The 25,290-nt window shown below is 39.5% G+C and overlaps 1 protein-coding gene across 1 annotated transcript in view; it reads left to right on the forward strand.

The window, feature by feature from the left end:
• Positions 1 to 25,290, forward strand: part of VAV3 (vav guanine nucleotide exchange factor 3) — a 384,658-nt gene that overhangs the window by 355,832 nt on the left and 3,536 nt on the right. Inside the window, exon 25 of the mRNA XM_012801644.1 lies at positions 5,064 to 5,193. Coding sequence (XP_012657098.1) covers positions 5,064 to 5,193 — 130 coding nt within the window. The remainder of the gene's footprint in view (positions 1 to 5,063; positions 5,194 to 25,290) is intronic.

Genomic DNA, 25,290 nt, shown 5'->3' on the forward strand with positions numbered 1-25,290 from the left:
TAAAAACCCTAGAGACCCAGAATTCAAATAATTTGCATCGGAGAGTGGTGAAAGTTTTTGCAACGATGTTCTGGAAAAGGAATTATTCCAGAGTTCCTTGTCATAGGGCTAACATAGGCTGCCATTATACAGTGTATATACAATCTCAGAAATGCCACCAGTAGGGACCTACGAATATCTATCTTTCTCTCCCTTATCTGAGGATCTTTTGTAAGGAAGCACGTATCACAGTGACTTATAGGGAAGGGTTTAAAAACAGACAGTAAAACTACAATGGAACTGAAAAGTATTAGCCAAAGGATAAAATTGTGAAAAGAGAGGAACTAAAAAATCTCAGTATCACAAAAGTATTTTTGTCAGGTTTAGCTAATAACTATAAAATTAGCTGAAGAGGCAGCTGCACTAGTCTGGAGGTAACTCTTATTTTCATTTCTATTTATTTATTGAGAAAGCTTATACTGAGTCCTCACTGTATGAAATCACTGTGTTTTAGAGAATTCAGAAAGAATATGCCTGTTCTAAGAAACCTTACATGCTAGGAAACCCCTGCACCAAAAACTTCACAAGAGTTCAGTCCTTTGAACCTAAGCTCAGAAACGCCACACGGGTACCTGGTCAGAAGAAACAGCTGGCGTTTCAGTCCCCAGACCTTTTGGAAGGAAGTAGAAGGTTCACAGGTCTGTGGATCGAGTTGTTATTTAAGAGTAGTTTGGCATCCTTCAATCAATTGTTGGTGTTAGAGTTATACTCTTTGTAACCTCTGAAATGTAATAGACCCTGGGGCTACATTTTAATCCATAAAGAATATAAAACACAAGCAAATTCTGGAGCTTGTTTTATCTTTTCTTTTTATTTTTTTTTTTTGCTAAAAAAATTCATTTATTTTTTAATAATTATTTTTTATTAAATCATAACTTTGTACATTGATGCATTTATGGGGTTCAGGGTACTGCTTCAGTATACAATGTGAAATGTTTACATTGAACCAAGTAACACATCCATCACAATTATACTCAGTTCTTAGCTTGTTTTCAGTTAACCAGTTTCTACAGATTGGCCTTCGGTGGTTATGACCTAACCCTTCTCTCTTGGGTTTCAACAGCTTGGTTCATCAGAATCTTTATTTTTCTTAGTCATTAAATTCAAATCCTAAATGGATTTCTGTATCCAGATTACAAGGCATTAATTTTGTTCTAATTTTCATGTTTGCCAGACAATCCATGTGCAAATGCAGTTTATAAACGGTCTCCGTTGCCTGTTTCCTTGGTAATTGGAACCGCTGGCTCTCACTCATTACTTTTCACAGAGACCTGAATTGTTGACACTGCTGTGTCCGTGCGAGATAAGGAAAGCTTAGCGATTTCTTTTGTTTAGAGTCTTCTTATTTACTTGTTGTACCTGAAGGTCAATGACTGCTAAAGCAGGGGTGGATTAGACTAGAATACAGAAAGCATAAAGGCATAAACTGGCAAAGATCCATGGTGCTACTATTTAATTCTACCCGTTAGAAGCATGTAGGGAGATTTACCCTCCTAAGACTGTAAAAATGGAACCGAAATATCTTCCAAGCTTGGTGAAGTGATAAAAAGTGTTTTGCAGGTTGCTAAACCTCATGACCCTAGGCCTTGGAAAAGTAATGTTTTTCTTCCATAAAATTTGGAGTTGAGTGGGTATTAAATGATCAGCAAATCCCTTTTCAGTATGATAATTCTATGGTTGCAAGCCAACTTCACATAAATTTTAATCCACAGTTAATTCATAGCAAAATTCAGATTACCTGTAGTGAGGTTACATTTGAGTTCAAAGCTATTGGCTTATAATTCCTTTCAGGTTTGTTTTCGTACTGCTAAAGAAAAAAGTATATTTTATCAATTTAAATGACAAGACAGAACAACTCCTTGGTATCAATTATATTGGTAAAACAGTATACTATGCGTGCACAGTTCTTCCAGAGACCTTACAAAATTTTGTTTTGCAATTTTTAAAATTTAAATAACAATATTAGTCACTAAGTAGAGTTTAATTCTAGATCGTGTCTTTGCAAACCATGTTTAAAATCACCATCATACAAATGCCATATTCTGATCGTTGAAGCCATTTTGAGGATGGAAACTTTCTTTTGGGTTTTTCTTTGTTTTTATAGATTGGTCTGATTCCATATTCCTAAGCTTTTTCAAGGATTCCTATATGGGCCAAGGAAGGAAAAAAGAAAGGAAGAAGGTTTTTTTTTTGGCAGTTTTTGGCCACTGTTCGGTTTGAACCCGCCACCTCCGGCATATGGGGCCAATGCCCTACTCACAGGCGCTGCCCAGGAAGAAGTATTTTTTTTAAGTTATAGATATAATGAATGTGAGACTCTGGCCTCTTATGTCTAAGAAAACAAAGTTCCTGGTGCACCGTGGACACTTAGCAAATACTACTTCCCTTTTGTCTGCCTTTTAAAAATTTGCAGATACTATTTGCTAATAGTAGGAGCTGTAGTCCAGAGCACTAACGTTGGAGACACACACCAGTTACATTTACTAACTCACAGAAATTCGAGCATCAATGATGAAAAGGCCCATCTCACAGGTTCTTGAGCCTGGAGCATGGGATAATGGCAGCTGTTATGCTTACGTCCATGTTCAGGTACTTTGTATATTCCGTCACGGTCTGTGAAAAGGTTTATTATAAACGTGGGGATTGAAAAATCTCATTTGCTTTATCCAGTGCTTTAGCCAAACCATATTGCTTTTAGCTCCTGAAGGGAGTCTTTACTTTATCCCCTTTACGTCTGTTCCCAGCTCGGCTGCTCGACCTAAAGTGATCCTTCTGCTGTTCCTGGCTGTTTTAATTTTACCTGTTCTTCAATTTAGGCCAGGCTACCTCTATCATGAAATCTTCCCTCATCCCTCCTACTGGACACCCAGTATTGAAGTTCTCTCATGCATTTGAACTTTCCCTTCTAGGACGAGAACCCTTAGAGGACAGGAGCCTTCTCTTCATAATCTTTGTGACCCCTGACATTCCTAGCATGATGCATTCCACAACCTTTCCAAGTTTTGTCAAATAATAAATCACTGACACTTCTTTTTTCCTTCTTCTGGGTAATTTTGGGATTTACCAATTGATTGGTTACCAATTGATTGGTTACCAATCGATTGGTTACCAATTTTGGGATTTACCAATTGATTGGATTTACCAATTGATTGGTTACCAATTGATTGGGATTTACAAATTGATTTGTTTTGGGACCTTTAATTATAACCTAAAGGAGGTGTTGAGTTGATGAAGTGTTGTTTTTAGAAGAAATGAATTGCTTTTCTACTTTTTTAAAAAAAAGATAGTGTGATGGAAGCATTGAATAATTAGGTTATAAGTGATTTCATGTTTATTTTCATTTCAAAATTTTTTTTACATTTTTATACTAGCCTTTTTATTTTTAATACTGTTAAGCCATGAATTATGCCATGAATTCAAAGGGAAAAATTTCAGCAGCTGGTCAGAGAGGCGCCTTTCCATGAAGGTGACAAAGCTTGCTATGCCTATTACACTGTGAGCTCCTGGGGAATAGGTTCTAGCACTGGTTCTTCCTGGTTCTCCTGTGCGCTACACTGTACACCTGTTATGCCATGAACTCATGGGGAGTAGGTTCCAGCATTTTATGCTTCTGCTCACCTGGTTCTCTTGGTTTTCCTGTGTGCTACGCTATACACCTATTATGCCATGAATTCATAGGGAATGGGTTCCAGGAGCTCAGGCTCCTTTCCATTGGTTCTCACAATGTGTACTTCTCTGGGTGAAGCAGGCTGGAGCTCCACTTGAACCCAGGAACCTTTCTCTTTGGCTTCCTTTTTTTCCGATCATTTTCCTTCATGCCTTTCAGGATGGTATCTCAGCTCTAAGAGTGTTTAATGTGTCAATACGAACATTAATCCTCTTGGCAAGAATCTTGCCTTTAACTTATTTACAACAGTGCCAATAGCACGCTGGGTAACTTTGTAGACTCTTCTAGTTTTGCCAAGGTAACATGCCTTGTTGAACAGTACCCATTCCCTTGATGTCTACAATACCACCTTTCTTGTAGATTCGCATATATGTGGCCAAAGGAACAACTTCATATTTTCTACAAGGCCTAGAGAACATGTATCGGGTGCCTCTCCTCTCTCCCCTTGTGTTTGTCATTTTGGTGAATTACTGGAAGATGGTGCCCCTCATTTCAAATATTTCTAAGAAACTTTATAGCTGCAATACTCATGCAATGACAAGATGCACTTTTTATTGTGAATTATTATTCACAATAGAGGGATTCACAGTAGAGGGATTAAGATTTGTGCAGAATTCATGAAACCAATGTATGAAAAGAAAAGTTCCTGAAATTTTAGTCTGAAAGATGGTGGGTAGTTATTACATTAGACTTGGTTGTATTTAAGGCAAATTCTTCAGTAGGGAAAATTGGAAAGAGCCACATTATGGCCCTCTGAGTAGCAGATAACATTACAGAGCTGTGATGGGAACTTACACTTCATCATCGTAAACCAGAAGCAATACCAAGTGCCATTTGTGCTTTACCAACTTTTGTTTACCATGAAAAAATATATTCAGTATCAAATTTGTTGTTTTTGCTGTGTTGAAAGAAAACGCAGGAAGAAACTAGAAATTGCTATATATATTCAGCAGGCAGCTGTTCCTTTTATTTATTTATTTTTAGAATGGCAAGTATTTCATAAATGAGAACAATAATTACTACTCTGAAATTGAGGTTTAATACAGTTTCCTTTTATTTACCACATCTGACTAAAGTCTAACAGGATGTTCTCTATCTGTGACTGACAACAAGGGGTAACTTACATGATAAATGGTCTGAGTTCCAAGGACAACTACTAGGTAGGTGTCAAGTGCGTCCAGACTGTGGGAAGAGATTATCACTTCCTTACTCTTTCATACGCATATGAAAAATTTTATGTTAAGGTGATCAAGGTGATCATTCTTACAGTGTATATAATGATGTGTCAAGGAGTTTATATGTTTGAGAGCAAAAGGATCCTTATCCAAGATAATCTATAATTCTTTTTTTCTAAAAGGAACTTGTGGAGTACTACAAGCATCATTCCCTCAAAGAAGGGTTCAGAACCTTAGACACAACTCTGCAATTTCCATACAAAGAGCCAGAACATTCAGCTGGACAGAGGGGTAACAGAGCAGGCAATAACTGTGAGTATTGTAATTGAAAATACGATTTTCTATCCCTTAAGGATTGGAGGAATGATATTATAACATTAAGCATCTTCAGGCCAGATTTTGAAAGATAACCAATGACTACATTAAGGTATTGAACAAACACGTTTTCTGGAACTAAGCAGAATCAGATGGGCCACCAGGCTTATGAACGTGTCTTCTTAAAGATCTTTGTGCCAAATTAAAAATTGTGTTTGTATTCAGAAAACTCATCAGAAATGTAAAGAGTGTGTTAATATGTAAATTTTGTACTTTCCATTGACTTTTATATTAACCAAATTCTTTTTAACTTCTACATGAGGTTTGTAGTCATAATGCTGTTTAAATACTAGTATTTAAGAAAGCCTGGTGCCCGGCTCTCCCATTAGCCTGGTATCTCATATCTACTCATGAGTCTATTTCATGGACTGTGTTTAGAATTTTGAAGTGACTAACACGTTTTTTTGAATCCCAGCATTTCTAAAACCATCCATTTGCCGCTTTGTTTTAGAATGAGCACTGTGCTACAACTAATTATAAAAGATTGGCATAGGAACAAAAGTATGTTGCACTTTGAGCGTGAGTCCAAGTCAAACCCCTTTTTTTCTCATCACTTAAAGTTCCATCATTTTCCTGGTTATAGATGTAACACGTGAAGAGAACATTGTGATGAATAATGTTGTGAGGAATGTGTGATTTCATTCCTTTATTTTGATATCATTTAAAAAATATTTTGGGAAAGAAATGAATGCAAGTTTATTACTCTTAGACTCTTTAGCCTAAGCAAAACTGGCATATCTCGAGGCATGTGAAGAAAGAATTTGCATCCAGTTATTTTTTTATTTTTATTTTTTTGCAGTTTTTGGCTGGGGCCAGATTTGAATCCACCACCTCTGGTATTTGGGGCCTGTGCCCTGCTCCTTGAGCCACAGGTGCCACCCCCTGCATCCATTTAGTATAACTTTTTCCCCGAAAAGCAGAAACTAAAAGGGAAACAGGTAATGCTCAGGATTCCAACAATACCAGTAAAACTTCATGCACTTCAATATAAGTAAAAACATGTAGTTTGTGCCATCAGCACACAGGTTTTTTTCTTTTGGCTTTGAATGTTTTAAAAGCTCTTCTCCTCTCAGTGATCAGTGATAGATGCCTGAGTGTGTGCAGTAGAAGTAGTAAGAACACATTTATGTTAAAACTTTAAATACCTATTAAATTTTATCTATTTCTTTACCCCAGTACTGTCTAATTATCTTAGATTCTCATATAGGCATAATTTTTGCTCATTCAAAAATGGAAGTTTTTCCTAAAAAAAGGGTTCTCTTACAAATTTCTTAAAAGTCTATCCAAGTTATGGCTTTTCCTCCAACATGCAACACATAATTTTCAGCTCTCTTTTCCTTTGTCTTCCCAGCAGCAGGAGGTGCTAAGAGTTTTCAGGGAAGTCATTTATACAAAAAGACTTGTTCGAGCTGTTCCCTTAGTTCTAGAGGACCTGGGAGGGAGAAGTGGACATACAGGGAGGACGGATATCCCACATTAGGTCAGAGGGCTGTTAAGTCTCGCATTTCACTCTGTAGTTTACTCCCAGGCACTTCCTCAGGGATTGGCACGTGGTGGCTCAGAGAACATTGTCCAGCAATGAATGCAGTTGCCGAACTTAAAATTTGTCTCTAGTGTTTAATGAAGTGCTTGTTTAGCAACTAGGAAGGGAATTTTAAAGGCCTTTTTGTTTGTTTGGAGCATAGCCACTGGGATGATTTTGAATAACCGTGCTACTTCAAATTTTTCAACCAATAAGAGCCAGGAGTTCAAACTTCCCTCCCCAGGCTTTTTGAAAGACTCTTGCAACTTAAGTCAAGCCACTCAAACCCTTTTGTATTTGAGAAGGAAAAGCAAATCCTTCATTTAAAATTTAATCTTTGTGATCAGTTTATTCATTCATTCAAGAGATTTATATTAAGCACACACAAGGCGATGTTCTGGTCCTCAGATATAGCAATTAGGAAGACCCAGTCCCTGCATTTGAGATGGAGTTTACATTTTAATAGGGAGACTCAGGCATGTCTGGGTTACAGGAGTTGGATATTTTTGTACAGAGTCATCAGGGAAGAGCTCTCCTAAAGTAACTTAAAAGAACTGATGAGGGAGTGAGTCAGTAGGTCAGTCAGCAGTGATTGCACAGAGGTTAACACTCAGATTATTCCTTCATCAGCACCGAGAGGGATTATAATCTAAGATCACATGTGTGCTAATATCCCAGTGTTTTAGTTACTCTACACCGACTTTGTCTATAAGGAGAGGAACACGGAGCTGGTTCTGAGGACTCAGTGGTGCGGAGTCAGCGCTGATGCTGCCCCTTCTCCCACCGCTGCTGCGGCTGCTGACTCTTCTCTAACACAGCAGACACATGTCCCTATATTTTTGAGGCTTGTCTAAATTTACAGATTACAATGTTTGCAACAATTGATAACTTTGCTTCTGTGATTTCTAAAGATGTAAATTGCTTATTTTGTTCCAAATGCTGCTTAAGGGTTAACCCTTAAGGAAAACACTGCCACTACCTTTATGCATGTTACACTTCCCAGAAAATGGTAAGGAGGAAATACTCCCTGTTCAGTATAGAAAGATTATGCAGGATGTCTTTTTAGTCCTTATCTCTGCTTCACGGTGTTAGGTGTGTTGCTAAATAGCATCTACAAATAACTCTCACTAGCAGTGTTACCCTGGGATCCTGGATTAGACAGAGCACCAGCATCTCCATTCCTGGTCTAAAAGGTCGTGGAGGGTGCCGAGCAGGCCAGGTAAACCTTGGTACCATCCTGGGTTCTGGGGAGAGGTTGAGAATGGAAATTTACTCCCTGGAACCTACTGTTTATTATTATTTTTAAACGACATAATCACCTTGGAAAACATTGTCCCAGGGCATTGTGGAAGCTGCTTGCTTCTGGGCTAGTCTAGGTTAGAATGTTCTTGGCATGATTGCTAGCTATCTCTCACGTCTGTGCCATACAACACAGTTAGGGCAACACTACTTCATACAGGTGCAGAATAACATGTAGAAAGATACTGAGTAGGATTAAGCAAGATTCTAAAGTGTTAACAAGGAGCAGAATGTTTCTAGCCCACTCTAGGCTGTCTCTCAGATGAGGGGTTTTCTCTTTATCTATAGAATGACTGAAGGGTGTTTATAAGAGAGAAAGAGAAGGAGATAGAATTGGGCCTCACTGTGAGCTCTCGAGCTTCCCCTAGAAACTACAGTGTCTCCATGGAAGATCTGTGTAAGAGTTCCATTATTTCCCAAAGCAGTCATAGCAAATCTGCCTTAGATTGCTATAGGTATGCCTGTAGGGCTTGTACATTTGAAGGGCATTAAATTGACTTTTGCCTTTCTTGCTCTACAGTGAGCACTTAATTATTTTCAGGTCTGCCCCTGAGTAGATATCTGACCTTAAGTGAGTCACTTAACCTGTCTGGGCCTCGCCTTTCTCATCTGATGAATGAGAAATGAGGTTAGAGATTCTATTGCGTTCTTTTAAAAATAGCATCTTAGGTTTCTTTCGTTGTGTGCATGAGAGAAGGAGGTGAGGTAGAATGGTAATAGATCATTGCGCTAAGGAAATTTGCACAGTTAGCGATTTCGTGACTCCTAAGACAGGCCTTAAACATTTTCCCCAAGTTTTTATTGATGGGGAATTAATTGGGCCTCAGAATGAAGGTAGGTAATTTTTAAAATTTTTTTCACTGTCCAAAAAAAATTTTTTTTTCCACTGTCCACAAGAACTGGATGGAACTGGAAAATGTTCTTCTTAGCAAAGTATCACAAGAATGGAAGAAAAAGTATCCGATGTACACAGCCCTGTTATGAAACTAATTCATAGTTCTCAAATGAAAGCTACAACCTAATTCTAGCCCAAGAATATGGGGAGGGGGTAAGGGAGGGGAGGGGAGAAGGGCAGATGGGTGGTGATTGGAAATATCACCTATATGGTCTGTCTTACAAAGGTACAAGTGAATTTTTCTAGAACTAGAGTATAAATGTTTTAACACAATAACTAAGTAAATGACATAAAGTCTATGTTAACCAGTTTGATGAAAATATTTCAAATTGTGTATGAAAACACTACACTGTACCCCATGTTTGCATTAATGTACACAGCTATCATTTAATGAAAAAAAATTACAAAAGGAAAATTAGTAGTAACTAAACCAAGCGATCAAAGTTAACCTCAGTAGTAACAGGACAGTTAGATACCATGTGCCTCTTGCTCTAATGCTCCAGGAAGGACACACCACCCGTTGGTGGTATTCTAGTCTCCAAAGTACATAATTTGAATCTAACCATGAGAAACATCAGACAAAACCAATTTGGAAAGACTTTCTGCAAAATAATTGGCTTATGCTCTTTAAAAATACCAAAATTATCAGAGACAAAGAATGAGGGACTGTTTCAGTTTCAAGGAGATCAAACAGGTATGATAAATACATGTAACATGTGACCTTGGATTGAATTTACGTATATAAATGTACATACATGTATGTATCCATATGTATGCATAGTAACATTTTTTGTGTATATTATAAAATATGTATATAAATGTTGTTATAAAGGACATGAGTGGGACAGTTAGAAAATTTTAAATAAATTCTCTCGATCAAATAATAGTACTCTATCATTGTAGGGTTCTGTTTGCGGTAATTATACTGTGGTTAGATCAGAAAAGAGAATACCTCTGATACACTGAAGTATTTACCAATAAAGGGGGTTGTGTCTGCAAGTTATTCTCAAATGCCTCAGAACAAAAACCACAGATTAATAAAGCAGACATCATAAAATGTTAACACTGGGGACTTCTAATGAAGAGCGTATGGGATTTTTTGTGCCATTCTTGCTACTTTTAATTCTGAAATGTTTCAGAATAAAAAGTTATAAAACATGGATACCCATTTGCTTGATGGTTGTGCCTAAAGAATTAGGAGAAAGCGGCAGCATCCTCCAGGCATACGGGGATTCGATTCATGGATTTCAAGGCGTGCACAGCACTCATGTGCTGAGTAAATCATCTCTGAGCCCTGTGGCCCTTACCTGTGACCTTGCTGTGTGTGCTTATTTATTCAGCAAACATTTTTTCAACATATGCCAAGTCTTGTGCTAGATGCTGGGGTCATAATAGTGACTAAGAGACAATCTGATGGATGGGAGTGGATAAAACAAATACCATAATCAATAATCACAAATTTTAATAAGTTATGAAGCCAAAGCTCAAGTGGCTTGCCAGGAGGGCCCCTTTACCATGTGGGGTCAGAGAAGGACTTTTTGAAGAAGCGACATTCAGGCCAACGTTAAAGGGTGTCTGAGAGCTGGCAGGGTGTGGAGGGGTAGAGAGTAGGGAAACAGTGAAGAGGTCGCTTGGGTGAGACCCTTGAGCAACAAAGATCGTGGTACATTTAAGGAATTGAGAAAGTCAAAGTGTTTGCAGCTTACTGAGTAGGTCCGGATATTTGCAGTGGGTATAACTGAAGCTTTATGTGCAGAAAATAACACACACTGATTTATATTGTTTTAAAAGATCACTGACCACTCTGAGAGGAGTGGCTTGGATAGAGACCTGCACAGAGAGAAGGATAATTAGGAAACTATTGTAAACATCCCCGAGAAGGATGAGGGTAGTTTAGATTAGAGTTGAATAGTGACAGTGGAGGACAGTGGGCAGATCTGATCATATTTTAAAGATTGAGTAGATTAGATAAAGGAGTTGGGATAGAAGTAGCACAAGTGTGGTGCACAGTGTGTGGCTTGGACAGCTAGAAAGTGGTGAGACCATTGACTGCCCAGGAAACAGAAAAGAGAGATCAGTTCATAACAGAAAGTGATACATTCTGTTTTGCACGGTGTTTCAGCACCTGCGGATACATAATGGTTCAGTGAGCCGTTGGCACCAAGGAGAGTGGTCTGAGTTGAATCATTAACACGCCATTTCATAGTTTATATACAGTATAGTCATTTGAGAATTATAATTGTTCATCTGTAGGTTTAATGTCTTCTGGTATATTGTTCCCGGAAGCCCTAGGAAGCAGGATTCCTTGTCTGTCATTCTCAGTTGCATGAAATATGTACTCAGAAAGGACTGAATGAATGAAGTCAAAAGCTAAGGTGCGTGTGAGACGTAGCAGGTGTCAGAGTGCTAAGCTGATAGTGAGCAAAGCACGGAAAGATGGATGGTAGGAAAACCGAACAAAGATCATCATGTTGCTTTTGTTGTGGTGACAGATACAGTAGCCATTCTTCAAAAGGTGACAAAGGCTTCCCTGGGTCATTGGGATCAGACAAATAACCTTGCAGGAAGAAGAGGAAAGCAGAGCAGAGCCTGGCCGGCCCTTCCCAGGGGTGGTCTCCTTGCTTCTGCCCATGCGTCCCCATTATCCTATGAGCCATCTGAAGGCTTAGGGTTCATCTTTTGTCAGAAGCAGGGACTTGGAGACATTCGTGTCATGTTTAACTCAATATAACATAATGAAGTTTTCTTATTCCTAATAATTCCTGAAGCTGCCTCATATTTCGTGAAGTACTATTTATCAGTGACCTTCCAGGATAACAGGGAATGGTGTTTTCTGTGTCCCTGATGCAGGGTCCTCAGACCGCCACTGCTTCCTCCCCTCTCGCCCTTCTCAGCCAGCACGCCCATATTTATCTGCCCTTATTTTCTGATCTCATCTTAGCCTCTGTCTTCCATCATCATCTCCTTGGTCATTTAGCGTTTGGGTTTGATAATGACCTAATCATATTCTGATAACTTAAATATTTGTTTTAATCCCATTGTGATAGTTTCTTAGACCTGCTATAAAATAACCATAAATTAGGTGGCTTAAAAACAACAGAAATTTACTCTCTCACAGTTCTAGAGGCCAGAAATCCAAAAATGTAAATGTTGGCAGGGTTAATTCCTTCTGGAGATTCTGAGGGGGAATCCCATACCTCTGTCCTACCTTCTGCTGGCAATCTGGGCACACCTCAGTCTGAAAGGGCATCAGTCCAGTCTCGGCCTGGACTTCATGTCACTATCTCTACTGGGCATCATCTCCTTGTCTCTTCTCTAATAAAGACACTTGTCATTGGATTTAGAGCCCACCCTAATATTGGATGATCTCATTTTGCAATCCTTAATGTCATCACATCTACAAAGATATGTATTTCAAATAAAGTCACACTCACAGGTCCTAAGTAAGACGTATCTTTTCAGAGGGCCACCATTCAACCCACTGCAAACTCATCCTATTAATTTTTTTGTCTAAATCTCCCCATCTTATTCTAACTTTTCTCTTTGCAGTGTTTATAACTTGGGGTTATAAGAGGACATTATATTCTTAGAGCAATCAGGAAGTCAGTGGATGGGACTTACAAGAGAACCATTACCTTCATACAACGAAGGTCATCAATGGATCACAGCCTTTTCACAGTGTCTTCCCAAGAGAAAGCACTTCTAGTCAATGGAGGTTTCCAAGCAATAACTACACAGCCATTTGTCTGAAACACAGTATTAAATATCTGATATGCAATAAGAGAACCCAAGAATTCTGTTTGATAATCAACAATTAATTGATTAACAGGGCACTATAGTCTTCCAACTCCTTTTACATACTACTAGGTAAACATCTCCATGGAGTGTTCCCTGAGCCCCCAGCCTTGTAAGAAGTACCATGACAAGATTTCCTTTGTCCAACACATGTATGTAAGAAATGCTGCGTGTATGATGGATTCCCTTCTAGGAGAATGACGGTAGAACTAGAGTTCTCCCAGTTTATTTCATGATGCAACACTGTCTCGTAGTGTTTAATGCTTATGCTGTAAGACTTAAACGAGTTAGTGTGTGAAGTACTTCGAATAGTGTCTTGCACATGGGAAGTGCTGTACGTTTTGCTCCTGTTGGTATATGGCTGTTCCTGCTACCACCTCCAGAACCATTCATTACCCAGCATGGAATGTTACGTTAGCCTCACTTGCCGGTTGTTCACATATTTATAAAGTCCTTTCTCGTGGTGCTTTGGCTTCCCTTCCATTTCTTAGGGTCCTGCTTTGCTCTCTAGTGCTCACAGCAGTCCGTGGGCCAAGTTAGTGATAATATATTGCTGGTGTTTTTATACTTTTCCCTTGGTATGCTTATGAGCCCCACGAGATTTATAGTTCTTGGGCAACTGGTCAACTGCAGCTGCACATCTTCGTTAGTGGGTCAAGCTGGGCTTTTCTTTTTCATTTACTTACTTCAAGAGCTTTGCTGGTTTCTATAAGGCATTTTTATCTTGAGCCTGATGGCTTTAAACATTAGTAACCTAGATCCAGAATCCCTTCAGAATATGGCATACCAATATGAATTCTACAAATTCAGATAACCTCATTCAAAGCCATCTTTTTAATGTTTCAAAGCACAAAAAACAGTCTGCAAATTCTTAAAGTTTTTCATCTTTTACATTATCCTTCAGTATTTCAATTCTGTCTCATATATACTTATATTATAAATTAAAAATTGATTTTGAGGCAGTTAATACATTCTCTAATTAACTAGAGTGCCCTCATATGGCAGCCTTGACCCAAGGATTTGGTTTTTCTAGCCTCTCTTGCTTGGAGAACGGATAGAAATTTACCTAAATGGAAAGAAATGGCTTTTTTTCTTCCTACGACATCTACCAGCTTCTTAGTTGTCAAGATCAATGCTGAGATCTCTCTTTTTTTGCCCTTATATGTACCACTGATGTGCTCCGACCTCTACTGAATGTAAATCTGGATAAGGTAGCAGGTCTTAATTCTATAACTCTCTTCTCTCCTAATAGCACTAAGAAATTGAGTACAGACTCAACCTGGGTTTCTCTTCATTCTTTCATACTTTTGTTCATTGCTTTATACATTGGACATTTGTTGAGCTTCTAAACTTTCACCAACTATTGTATCATACTCATGAACACATAGACACACACACACATCTTTAGTGTTTTATACAATATAGCTTAATGTCTGAACAATAGGTAGGAAGGCCAGGGGAATTCCTTTTGTACCTAGGCACCTGAAACTTACCATCCACATTAACCCTAATAGAGGCTTTTCCAAACAAGGACCTTTATAACGTTCCCGAGAGGTCATTAGGCTTTGCTTGATGACTACCATGAAAAGCACCCAAATTAATTTTTTTCACAAAATTAAGTTTTTTTCTTATATTGATCTGAAAACTTGACTCACCATACTTTATACTTAGTACTTTACTATTGTACTTCAAAATAATACTGTATACAAGGGCCTGGCCATTAAGTTCATGAACTCATCCTAGAAAATGTGCTACATTCTTCATTGCTGAATATCACTACAGTCACCTTTGAAGTCCTCCCCTGGGGAAGTTATGCACCAAAGCCAGTGCCTAATCCACCCTTTCAAAGCAATTTTGGAACTGTTTTTCTGGAATGGCCATTAAAGCTGTTGTTTTTCACCTTTGATGTTCTGAGTGTCATCAAAATGTCTTCCTTTCAGTATTTCCTTTATCTTCAGGTAAAGAAAAAGTCACTGGGGGCCAGATGAGGTGAGAGTATGGAGGGTGTTCTAATACGGTTATTTGTTTACTGGCAAACCTGTGAGCTGCTGCACAGTTGTGATCAAGAGCCCATTCTTGCACACGTGGTCAAGAGCCCATTCTTTTTCTCACGCCAAAGTTTTCAGTTAAGATTTTCCTGTTTCTCTCTTCCTGTTTACTTGGTCTTCTATGCTTCTCACAGTCAGCTGACAGTTTTAACATACAATTGACGAATTTTTGCAGCGTTCTCATCAATTGTGCTTATTGCTGGCCACCCTGGCCTCTCTTTATCAGGGACACTTTCTTTCCCCTCAGAAAAAAAGTTTAATCCATTTGTATGCTACTATTTTCTGCTTGGCGTTATCCCCATAAATTTTAATTAACATGTCCCTGATTTCACTTCCACTCTAGCCAAGTTTCATGGTGGCTCATGCCTATAATCCCAGGACTTGGGAGGCCAAGGCAGGTGGATTGCCTGAGCTCACAGGTTCGAGACCAGCTTGAGGTAGATCAAGATCCCATCTCTAAAAAATGGCCAGGCATTGTGGCAGGCACCTGTAGTCCCAGGTATTTGGGAGGCTGAGGCAAGAGGATCACTTGAACCTAAGAGTTTGAGGTTGCTGTGGCATTCTACCAAGGGTGACCAAGTGAGACTCTGTCTCAAAAAAAAAGATATAAAAAAACATTTAATGTTTGTTCATTACTCTAATTCAAACTCCAACATTCTTGTGATGGCACACAAAACATGCAGTGACCGTAATGAACACCACACAGCAAGACACCACCACGTGTGGATCTGAACACAACTGTGAGACACTAATACACCAAAGTTATGAATCCTTTCCAAGTTGTTTGCACAGTGTTGCCAACATAAGCACATGGTGGTGGCAAGTTCACAAACTTAAATGTCAGACCTTATGTAACCTCAAATATACTACAAAATAATATGCTATATATTCAAAATATGTGAAATATGCGATATATTCTCCCTTCCATGATAACCTTTCATTTGATATGCTTTTCTTGTTTTAAAATAAGTGTTCAATTCCTCATCATATGAATGGTTGTCAAATCTCTTACCATCCTCGCCACCTTCCTGTCGATACACTCCTATGTGTCAGAACTAAACACAAACATTTTAATATTGCCTGACTTACTGGTTCAGGTTTTTCCCTATTCAAAACTCATTCTTTCCCAGTTAATTTCCCCCTTTTTCCTTTTTGTTCCTCCTCAAAGGGCACAGTTAGCAATGTTTGAATTCAAGCACTTTCTTCTTTAGTTATTACATCCTCACTAATAATCCTCTCCTTAGGACCCCACATTCATTCATTCATCCAACCAATCTTAACCAAGAGCCTTCTTCAGGGCAGCTGCTATTCATTACAGCAGTGACTAGAGCAGGTCAAAGTCCCTGTCCTCACAGAGTTTACATGCTAGTGGGTAAAGTAGATAATACATTAAAAATAATTAAATCAGGTAGTATGTTAGAGGTTGCTGAGCGCTCTGGAAAAATAACATACTGAGGTAACAATACCCCAAATTGCTGGGGATAGCTCATGATTTTAAGTAGGCCAGTTGAATGATGAAGAGCAAAACTAGAGTCTCATTTCCCTTCTTTTTAGTAGCATAGCAGAAAGCTGGTTCAATGGTTTTGAGTTATTCCATAGTAGAACAGGCTGACACCAGCTGCTGGCTCCAGAAGCTCCACTGTCTAACAAGACCACTTGTATAACCAGTGAGTTTCTGTTTTTATAAGCTTGTGTAAAGATCCTATAACTATGTAGAGCAGGCTGCTGAAACTTTGATCATGGCATACAGAGACCATCTTTGCCCAACCTAAGCAGTAGGACAGTGGGAGTTTGAAGGATTGCACAGACTCTGCCTTCTCTGCTCATGTGTTGTCCCTCCAGCAAGCATTTGGCACTAGTGGTGCATGTGCATGACTCTTACAGGACATCAGTGCAGGCCCCGTTGTAAAGGTTACTTGGAGTAAAGACTCAAGACGGTGAGGGACGGAATGGTCAGTGCTAAGGAAGGGGCGCATATGCTGTGTGCAACACAGCTAGACCAGAAAGGGCAGGAAGAGTAGTAGGAGATGAAGTCCAAGAGGTTAGGGAGGCCAAATCATGTAAGACCCTAAAGGACTTAGCTTTTACTATGGAAGAAGTGAAAACCCTTTGGAAGGATTTAGGCAAAGGAATTTTAACAGGGTTATTCTGGCTTCTGTGTAGAAAAAAAAAAAAGATCATGGGAAAGAGGAGAAAAGTAGGCATTCAAAGACCAGGTAGAGGCTCATACAGCGATCCAGGTGAGAGGATAGTGGCTTGGACCACCAGGTAGCCATTTAAGTGATATATTTTTGAAGGTGATCCAACAGGATGTGGTCACATATCATGTGACACACAATAGTAAGATTCAGGGATGACTCTAGGAGTTTTGGCCTGAGCAACTGGGAGATTGGAGAGTTTTGTTTTTAGGGCTCCAATGGAGCCTAAAGTCTAGTCATAGCATTTGCAATTCAGAATGAGTCATTTTCCTATTTTTATATAATTTCTATCTATGTCCATCTCTTTACTGATTTATAACCTCCATTGATATCAGAGCTTTATATATTTATTATTATCTCCTATAATGACTGTCCCAATAGTCCTTGGCAAATTAGAAATTTAATAAATGTCTGCCCATTATTTTTAAAGAATATGGATTTAGAATCAACTTAACCTCTTGACAAACCATATGCTTATAGACTGAAATCCTTAGGTAATGTCAAATGATCTAATTCTCCCGAACTATAGGAAAGATCTTATACTTATTTTATTCTCTTGTCAATGGTTTTCTATGTACATCCTCTGTGGCATGGAATACTAAGTAGCTGTTTATTTTTTCCGATACTCTTAGACATAAGTTTTCCTTTCAAAGTTATAGCTTAGAATTTCAGGTTAACATAAATTCGTCCACATGTCAGCATTCAACTACATGAAATCTGAATTAGTCCTAGTTTTTTTTTCCCCCCAGTGGCAATATATGAAATATAGCATAAGAACTAAACAAGGATTTTAAGTTTATTTGGTAGAGGAAGGGGAACAGACATTTGCTACTATGTCTGTGAATGTTGCTAGGAGTCTAAAATAGAAGACGTGCCTGAGTTCTGAAATATATTCAGGGTAAGGATCACAAATATAAATTAAGCATTCATTAAAATCTCAGCATGTTTTCTGCTGTTAGGCCATCTGTAGACAGTCTTGCGAAAAGAATCTCCTGGACTGCTCAGCAAAGCATCCCACATAGGAGCATGTTCTTTAGGAAACCCTCTAGGGCCACTGCTGGGTGGGGCCTCAGGCGATCACCGTGTTGATACTGGTCCAGTTGCCTGATATTCTCACTGACAACCTTTGGTTACATAAAGGAGTGTGAACACATGTGCTTGTTACAGTTAAAAGCTGTGTGTTAGGTAATGTCTATCCCAGAGAATAATTAGCAGACGTTTAGGGTAATATGCTCTGATATAGGTGACGGATAATTGTTAATTCAAAAATACTTTAGGATTTGATAACCAGTGCCTTAAGGAAGAGTGTCAACTGAACAGGATCTGCACTCTGTACAGATTTCAAATGTTACTGAAAATTGAGTAAATTGTCATTCACTCATAAAAATTAATAGCCTGAACAAGGCTGAACATGATACTTGAAAGCAATGCCTGCTTACCCTTGACAACAAAAATACGGGCATCAAATATTAAGTCACTTCTTTTTTATCCTACTGTAAACTCTGTGTTCTTTTTTGGTTTCAATCAACATTCTTCTGTGTAGTGTGGTTTTATCTTTGTAGTCAAGTCTGAGAACTGAATAATATGTCTGCTGAAGATTTGCCAGTCAGTTATTACGGCTTAGCTGATAACTTTGACTCCCAATTTATTTATTTAACAGACAACTTTTGTTTTCATTAGATAATGTTAGTATGTCAGGTTTTGTTTGTTTAGCTTGAAAAAGTTGATAACCCAATATTTGACTGTGCTTGTAATAGCTGCTAATTGGAAATATCAAGTCATTAAATGGTGAGCCACTCATTGGTTCAAAATGCCTCCGTGAACGTGAGCCCAGTTGAAAGCCAGGTGTCGTATGTAAACACAATAACCAGAGACCTGTGTCAGTGTGATGGTCTATCTGAACAAGTTTCTCCCCTGTCTGTGCTGATATGAAGTAGAACATCTTTGAAGGGAGAGAAAGTTAGGCCCTTAAAAGAAGCAGGCAGTTTGCAAATAATTACTCCAATGAAAAAGATCTCAGGCATTGATTTGTCTAAGTGGATACTGATAGGAATAAAAGAGTTCTCTCTCCAGAAGCTTTCAAAATAGCATGATGCACTGGCAGGCAGGCTAGATATAAATTTAGGCAATGAATAAAAGGTCCAGGAGATGATAATCACCTCAACATTCCCATATGAATGTCACTGTTAATGGGCTCTTCCTAATTTTATTCTAAAACATCCACCTCCCAATATTTCTCATATTAGGGGTTTCTTGGTATGGTTGAAGGAGTTATATGAGGAAACCCTTACGTCTGTAGATACGTGTGGAAATAGGTGGATGTATTCTCAGGATGGATGTAAGCATATCTTACAGGGTAAATCACTCTGTGTTTTTGTCAAATACCTTATTCTGATATGACTTACATCCAGATTTAAATCCATACTTTACTAGGGAAACGTGTCATCTTTTACTCTTGTCTCAGTAAGTGGCGGGCACTCAAAGACTGTTTTTCCAGCTCAAAGGAATTAAGGACCCCAAGGCAATGAAAATTGATGTGTAAGAAGAGAGTCAACAATAAGTCATGTTCCAATGTGTAGAAAAGTAGAAAGCATCTCTACCAATCCTTAAAAATGTTTGGCTGAGAGCTATATGCCGGGTGGCTGGAGAAACTGATTAACCTTTTACTCCTAAGGAGATTCCTCAGCCCCGCAGTGCCTGGCGAATGCCAAGAGGCATGCAGTATTTAATAGTTGTTCAGCATCTCAGGAAAAATTAGTTATTGTAGGACTATCACTGATAAATTGTGCCTCTCAGGAAGCCTGGGGAGTAGAATCTGAGCTTTCTCTTCTCTGTATTTTGTTGGCCTTTGTTGGAAGTCTTGCTGAGCAGTTAAAGTGAGCAGAGGATGAGCTGAACTAATGGGAAGAGGAGACGTGAGCGTCTTGTGGAATGAAATACCCTGTCGAGATACTTGTCCGTTCAGTGGCTTCAGCCACTTGGCCCAGGGCCTGTATCTGGGGGTGGATACAGAAGCAATATAAGAACTGGTTCCCTACCCCCCGAACCAACATCTAATTGGAGCCACAGCAGTAATTAAACAAGAGGACCGGGAAGGACCATGATGTGAGACCCAAACAGACAGCTAGGAAAGGACAGAGGAGGGACTGAGTATGTTTGGATGGCTCCTGGGAGGGGCCGGGGCTAAGCTTTTGAGACAAGGGAGTTAAGGTTAGCAGAGGCCACGGAAGGAACGACATTCCAGAGTGAGCTGGGTTTGAGTTACAGGTATAGCTGAGGGCCTCAGAGGGTAGTGGGAAGCTGCTCTAGGTGAAGAGAGCTAATGTGGGAGAAACATGACAGAGGTGGTTAGAAAGACCCACGTGGCCAGATTATGAATCTTCATGGAATTTAGGTCAGGAGTTTGGCTTTCATAATTTAGCAAATGGCAGTCTACATTTAGAGTGAGTTGCTGGGAGGCAGTATTTAAAATTGATGGAAACAAAGTTGAAAACAAGAAGAGAAGTCGAGAGGCAGTTGTCCAAGGTTAGAAATGACACAAATACCCGGATTGGGATGGTTCAGCTGAGACCTAGTGAAGGATTCGCTTCATACTGCAGAAGAAGAAAGCTCAGAGAGTGGACAGGAAGGGACAGTGTCCTGACTGTGAGGTTGGTTTGCAGAGAGGATGTAGGGGAGGAAGTAGAGGGTTGAGCTAGATTATAGGGAAGGTAAGTTTGGTTTCAGTTAAATCAGATATCATGGCTGTACTTGAAAGCATACATCATGGCTGTGTCACAAACAAATTCTAAGGCACAGACTCAAATTCAGTGAGGGGCTGAGGCGTGTCCAAGAATCTGCTCATCAGAAAAAAAAAAAATCAGTTTAGACTGAGGCCAGCAGAGGGACCAAAGCCTATCCAGGGGGGCTAACTGCTATTTAGTTGGAATTATAATATCTTGGTAAGATTTAAGAAGATCGAAATTCTAGCCACTTGATATAAATGCAAATAATTATGAGGCTTTCAGGAGTAGATAAGAGAGAAGAATAGCACCCCGACCTTATGTCGTTGAAACAGAGATTCAAGTCCTTAGGTGAAGCATTACTTTTAGACATGTTTGATATTTTAAGATTACAGACAGCTTATCTAATCTCATTTGTCTACCTACCGTTGAGATTCTTTAAATTGCATTTAATTGTGTTTCCATTACTTTCTCATTTCTTCCTTCTAGAGTGAACTTACCTCTTGTCACATCCAGACACTTAGCTTAAATTGCCTTCATTAGAAATTTGGGAAACTTGAGTCTTTTTTTTCTTTATGAGTAAAATAGCCCCAGAGAGAGAATCAAAGACGTTAAAGTGAGCAGAGGATGAAAGAATTTTTCTTTCAAGGAGAAAATTCTAATGCCTACCAGAAGTAATGAATCCAGTGAGACCTTCTAATCTGTGTCTTAAAAACATGGGATAGGACTCTTGGCACCAACTTTCTGCCAGTGATAGAGTTAGGTGTATCATTGACTTCATCAAATTAGGAATGGTATCCTCTCCCCTCTCTAATAGTGGTATATAATAGACTCAAGAAAATTAAACTGTACCAGTCCTGTTGCATGGAAGTATGTGACTGTAAAATTAGTTGTAATGTCATCTATCACTATATTTTAAAATAAAAAAATTACCTATGGAATGTGCAATGAAATAGAAAAGAAACTCGATTATCAACAAGGATGTACGTCAAGGTAGGTGAAAAGTAAACATGGATGCCACTTATGACAAAAAAAAAAGTGCCATGAATGTACCAGTGTGTATATTCGAAGAATAGCTTAACTACTTCCAAATTCCTGCAGCCAGTCTGCTTGGGTGGTCTCTACTCAGTCTGGGACTCTCCTTAGTAAGACACCACTATCCTTAGGTATCCCTAGGGCCCTTTCCTGATGAGAGGGATCACTTTGGATGAATTTGCAAGTCAAGCAGTTGCATGAAAAGAGGCAGAATATATTAGAAGGTGATTTGGACACATCTGCAGTTGGCTTTGCCCACTTTCACCTCATCGTTGGTTATAGAAAACTTCTTGTAACAGTTCAGAATAGATCTAGCCGCAAGTGCCAGAACCCCCAAAACCCCACTGGCTTCAGTAATAATGGGTGATTATTTCTCTTTTCTATGAAATCTCCAATGACCCAGGTTCCTTCAAGCTCATGATCTATCATACTGGGGTCTTCAAACTTTTTAAACAGGGGGCCAGTTCACTGTCCCTCAGACAGTTGGAGGGCCGGCCCTGGGACATGAGTTGGCTGCTAAGCAGGACAGACAGCAGCAGCAAAAACACCCAGCAGGCCAGATAAATGTCCTAGGCGGGCCACAGTTTGAGGACACCTGTACCATAGCGATGGTGAGACTTTTTTCCTCAGGGATGAGAAGGCAGCTTCCATATTCCAGACAGTGGGAGAGAATAAGGAGCCCTAAAGAAGGGCAAAGGCATGTGCCCACTGTGCTGTTAGGGAAGATCCCAGAAGCGGCCTTAAGATACTTTTGTTTATATTCCACTGGCCAGCACTTGGTCATATAGCTGTACTTAGCTGCAAGGGAAGCTGGGAAATGTAGTCTTTTTTCTGGGCAAACATAGCCCAATTGAACAATCTATTTCATAAACGAAGGGGAAAGTAATACTGGGAGAAACTGTGTAGCCATGCTTTCCTGGTGCATTGCAGTGGTGCTGTGGTGTCAGCAGGTTGAGATGTCCAGGTGCCCATAGAGGTCTTGCAGCAGAGTGAGGGGTGCAGAGTGGTGTCCTGGCAGCTCAGAGCATGCCCCTCAGAGTCTGGGGTGGGGTCCAGGCTTTCTGAGATGTAGGGGAGACAGTGTTAGTACTTTCCTCTTAGAGTTATTATGATTGTTAAATGAAATATTGAACATAACTCATTAAGCATGGTGTCTAACACTTCAGAACCATTTGATAAATGCTGTTAACTCACATTATTAAGAGTAAAATGAAAAGGTTTGGAGCATCCACACGCATATACCTTTTCTGTGCATTTCTACAACATGGAGAATGTATGGATTTTATTTAACTACTACAATAAGATCCAGAGTGTTTTTCATTTCTAATTGCCTTTTCCTCCTTTCGAAAATAAGCTAGCGTGTTTGGTCTTGGTGAGGGGTGCTCCATGACAAATCACGAGTGCCTTTTAAAATTTTTCCATGGATTCTACATGTTTCAATGACACTTTCCTGTAGGCTCTTAATTCTTTACACCTGCTTTGATGTGAAGCACATTTTGCATTCAGAATTCACAGTATTCCCCCTCCCCTTTCTACTGAGTGACCAAGTGGGAGCTGGGCACTACATCAAGCAAAGAAGGCCATCCTTGCACGGATGGGATTCAAAGAGGGCAGCGTGGAGTGGGTATACTGTGTTTGCCTCGAAAAGGGTAGACAGCTCTGAATTGCAAAACCAATGTTAATCAAAAGGTAAAAGTTTGGCTTGTTCTTCATTTAGAAATGCTGATTGAAAAGAAGTGGCTGAGAAATGAAGTTTGATATTCCAACATGGATGTAACCGTTTTCTTATGATTACAGATGACAATATAGTCGTGTTAAGATTTTTTTTTTTTTTTGCCAATACCTAAATGCTCTTTTGCTTGTCTTTTTTTTCTTTCTTTCTCTAAGCCCCTTCTTTGTTCTGTGGCTTTTCTTTTGTCACTCCTCCAGACTACAGCTTTGTTCCCCCTTCTTCCACTCCTTTCTGGTCAGGTACTGCTTTACTGCTTTTATATGTCTCTTCAACCTGCTTCTGTTTGCAAATACGATATTTTAACTTCTGTGTGTGGCGCCTCATCTAGACACGTCTCCTCACAGCCAGTCCCCGAGTTCCATGACCACCATGCACTTTACTCTTCTCTGCCATAAAGCCATTGTCTGCCGTGACATTTCACTTCTCTGGTTGCCGTGTGTGTGTGTGTGTGTTCGTGTTCGTGTTGTGCGTTTCAGCAAGACTTTTATAATGTGTCTGTTGGAGAGGTTGGAAAGGAATGGGGATTTGGAAGTCTACAGAGGGATGAAGTCCTCTGTAAAATCATCTTTTGTTTTGTTTTGTTTTGAGAACCAGGAATTTTCATTAAGAAAAGCACAGTTTTCTATATTTCCATTAAGAAAATAAATTAAAATCTCAACTTTGTCTCCAAACAGAAGAGTGAAATTCAGCCCACTTTTGCTTGAGAGGATGACCAGTGCCCACCAGCTGTACAGTTCTTCAGCTTGTGCAGGGGCATTTTGGTCTTGATTTCTGGCACTGGCCAGAGAGTTTAATGGCTGTTTATGAGACATCAAGGGGAGTACAGCATGGCTAGGTGCAGGATGTTTTCTTATAGACTTTAAAAAATTAACCTGCAAGCTCCCATAAATTCAGAGAACTGAGAACAAAAAAGATCTTGGAAGTCATCAAGTACAAATGTTTCATTTTATAGGTGAGGAAGATGTGGCCCAGGTGTCAAGAGAACCGTGCAAGGTCACACGGTTGAGTTGACCATGGGGCTTTTCCACCACAGGGGTGTTTTTATAAGAGTGCTGTGCCCCGGCAATGGGACAGTTTTCAGTAAGACAACTATTAAAGTGGTTTGTGTCCTGAACAGTAAAATAAAGTGCCCCATTTTTACTCCCTTTACAGTTTTGAAATCTACAGTATTGCCATTCATTTGTCTCATGATTGACACCTGGAGACTAAAAAAATTTCTGTCTTTACAAATCCATGAATAATAGCTCAGAGATCCCTGTCTCCAGATGGGCAAGCTCCTCTGAGGTGACATGGGTCATAACTGTGGCTGCCTGAGCTCTGGGGCTGTTAATCACACACCTGGGTGATGTTCCCCATTTGTCTCTTTTTCTTACACGTAAGTTCCTTTGCCATTTACGATTTATAAAATCCCACCAATCTCAGATGAGCGATTCTCAGAATCACTGAACATATAATTGAAAACACTTTATAACCCCAAAGAGCAACAGCTAGAGAAGTTAGTGCAAAATGTGTTAGGGAACTCCAGGGACTAGCAGCTTGAATTGAGTTTTCCTTCCAGATCAGGGTGGGCAGAGACAGGGAGAAAGTTCCTTTCCTACCATCAAAAAAAGAAAAAAACTGAACAAAGGCGGTGAACACCTTGCCATCTTGGTTTTGATTAGCTGCTCCAGCTGAAGTTTTCCCTAGGCCATTATTTGTTTGAAAGGAAGATCTATGGATGGTATTTGTGTGTTCTTTCTGTTAGGTCTGATTCACCCTTCACATAAGTGGAATTAGAATAGATACGAA

This window comes from Otolemur garnettii, unplaced genomic scaffold, assembly GCF_000181295.1.
Source record: "Otolemur garnettii isolate 467f Iridium unplaced genomic scaffold, OtoGar3 scaffold00010, whole genome shotgun sequence".
Lineage (NCBI taxonomy): Eukaryota > Metazoa > Chordata > Mammalia > Primates > Galagidae > Otolemur > Otolemur garnettii.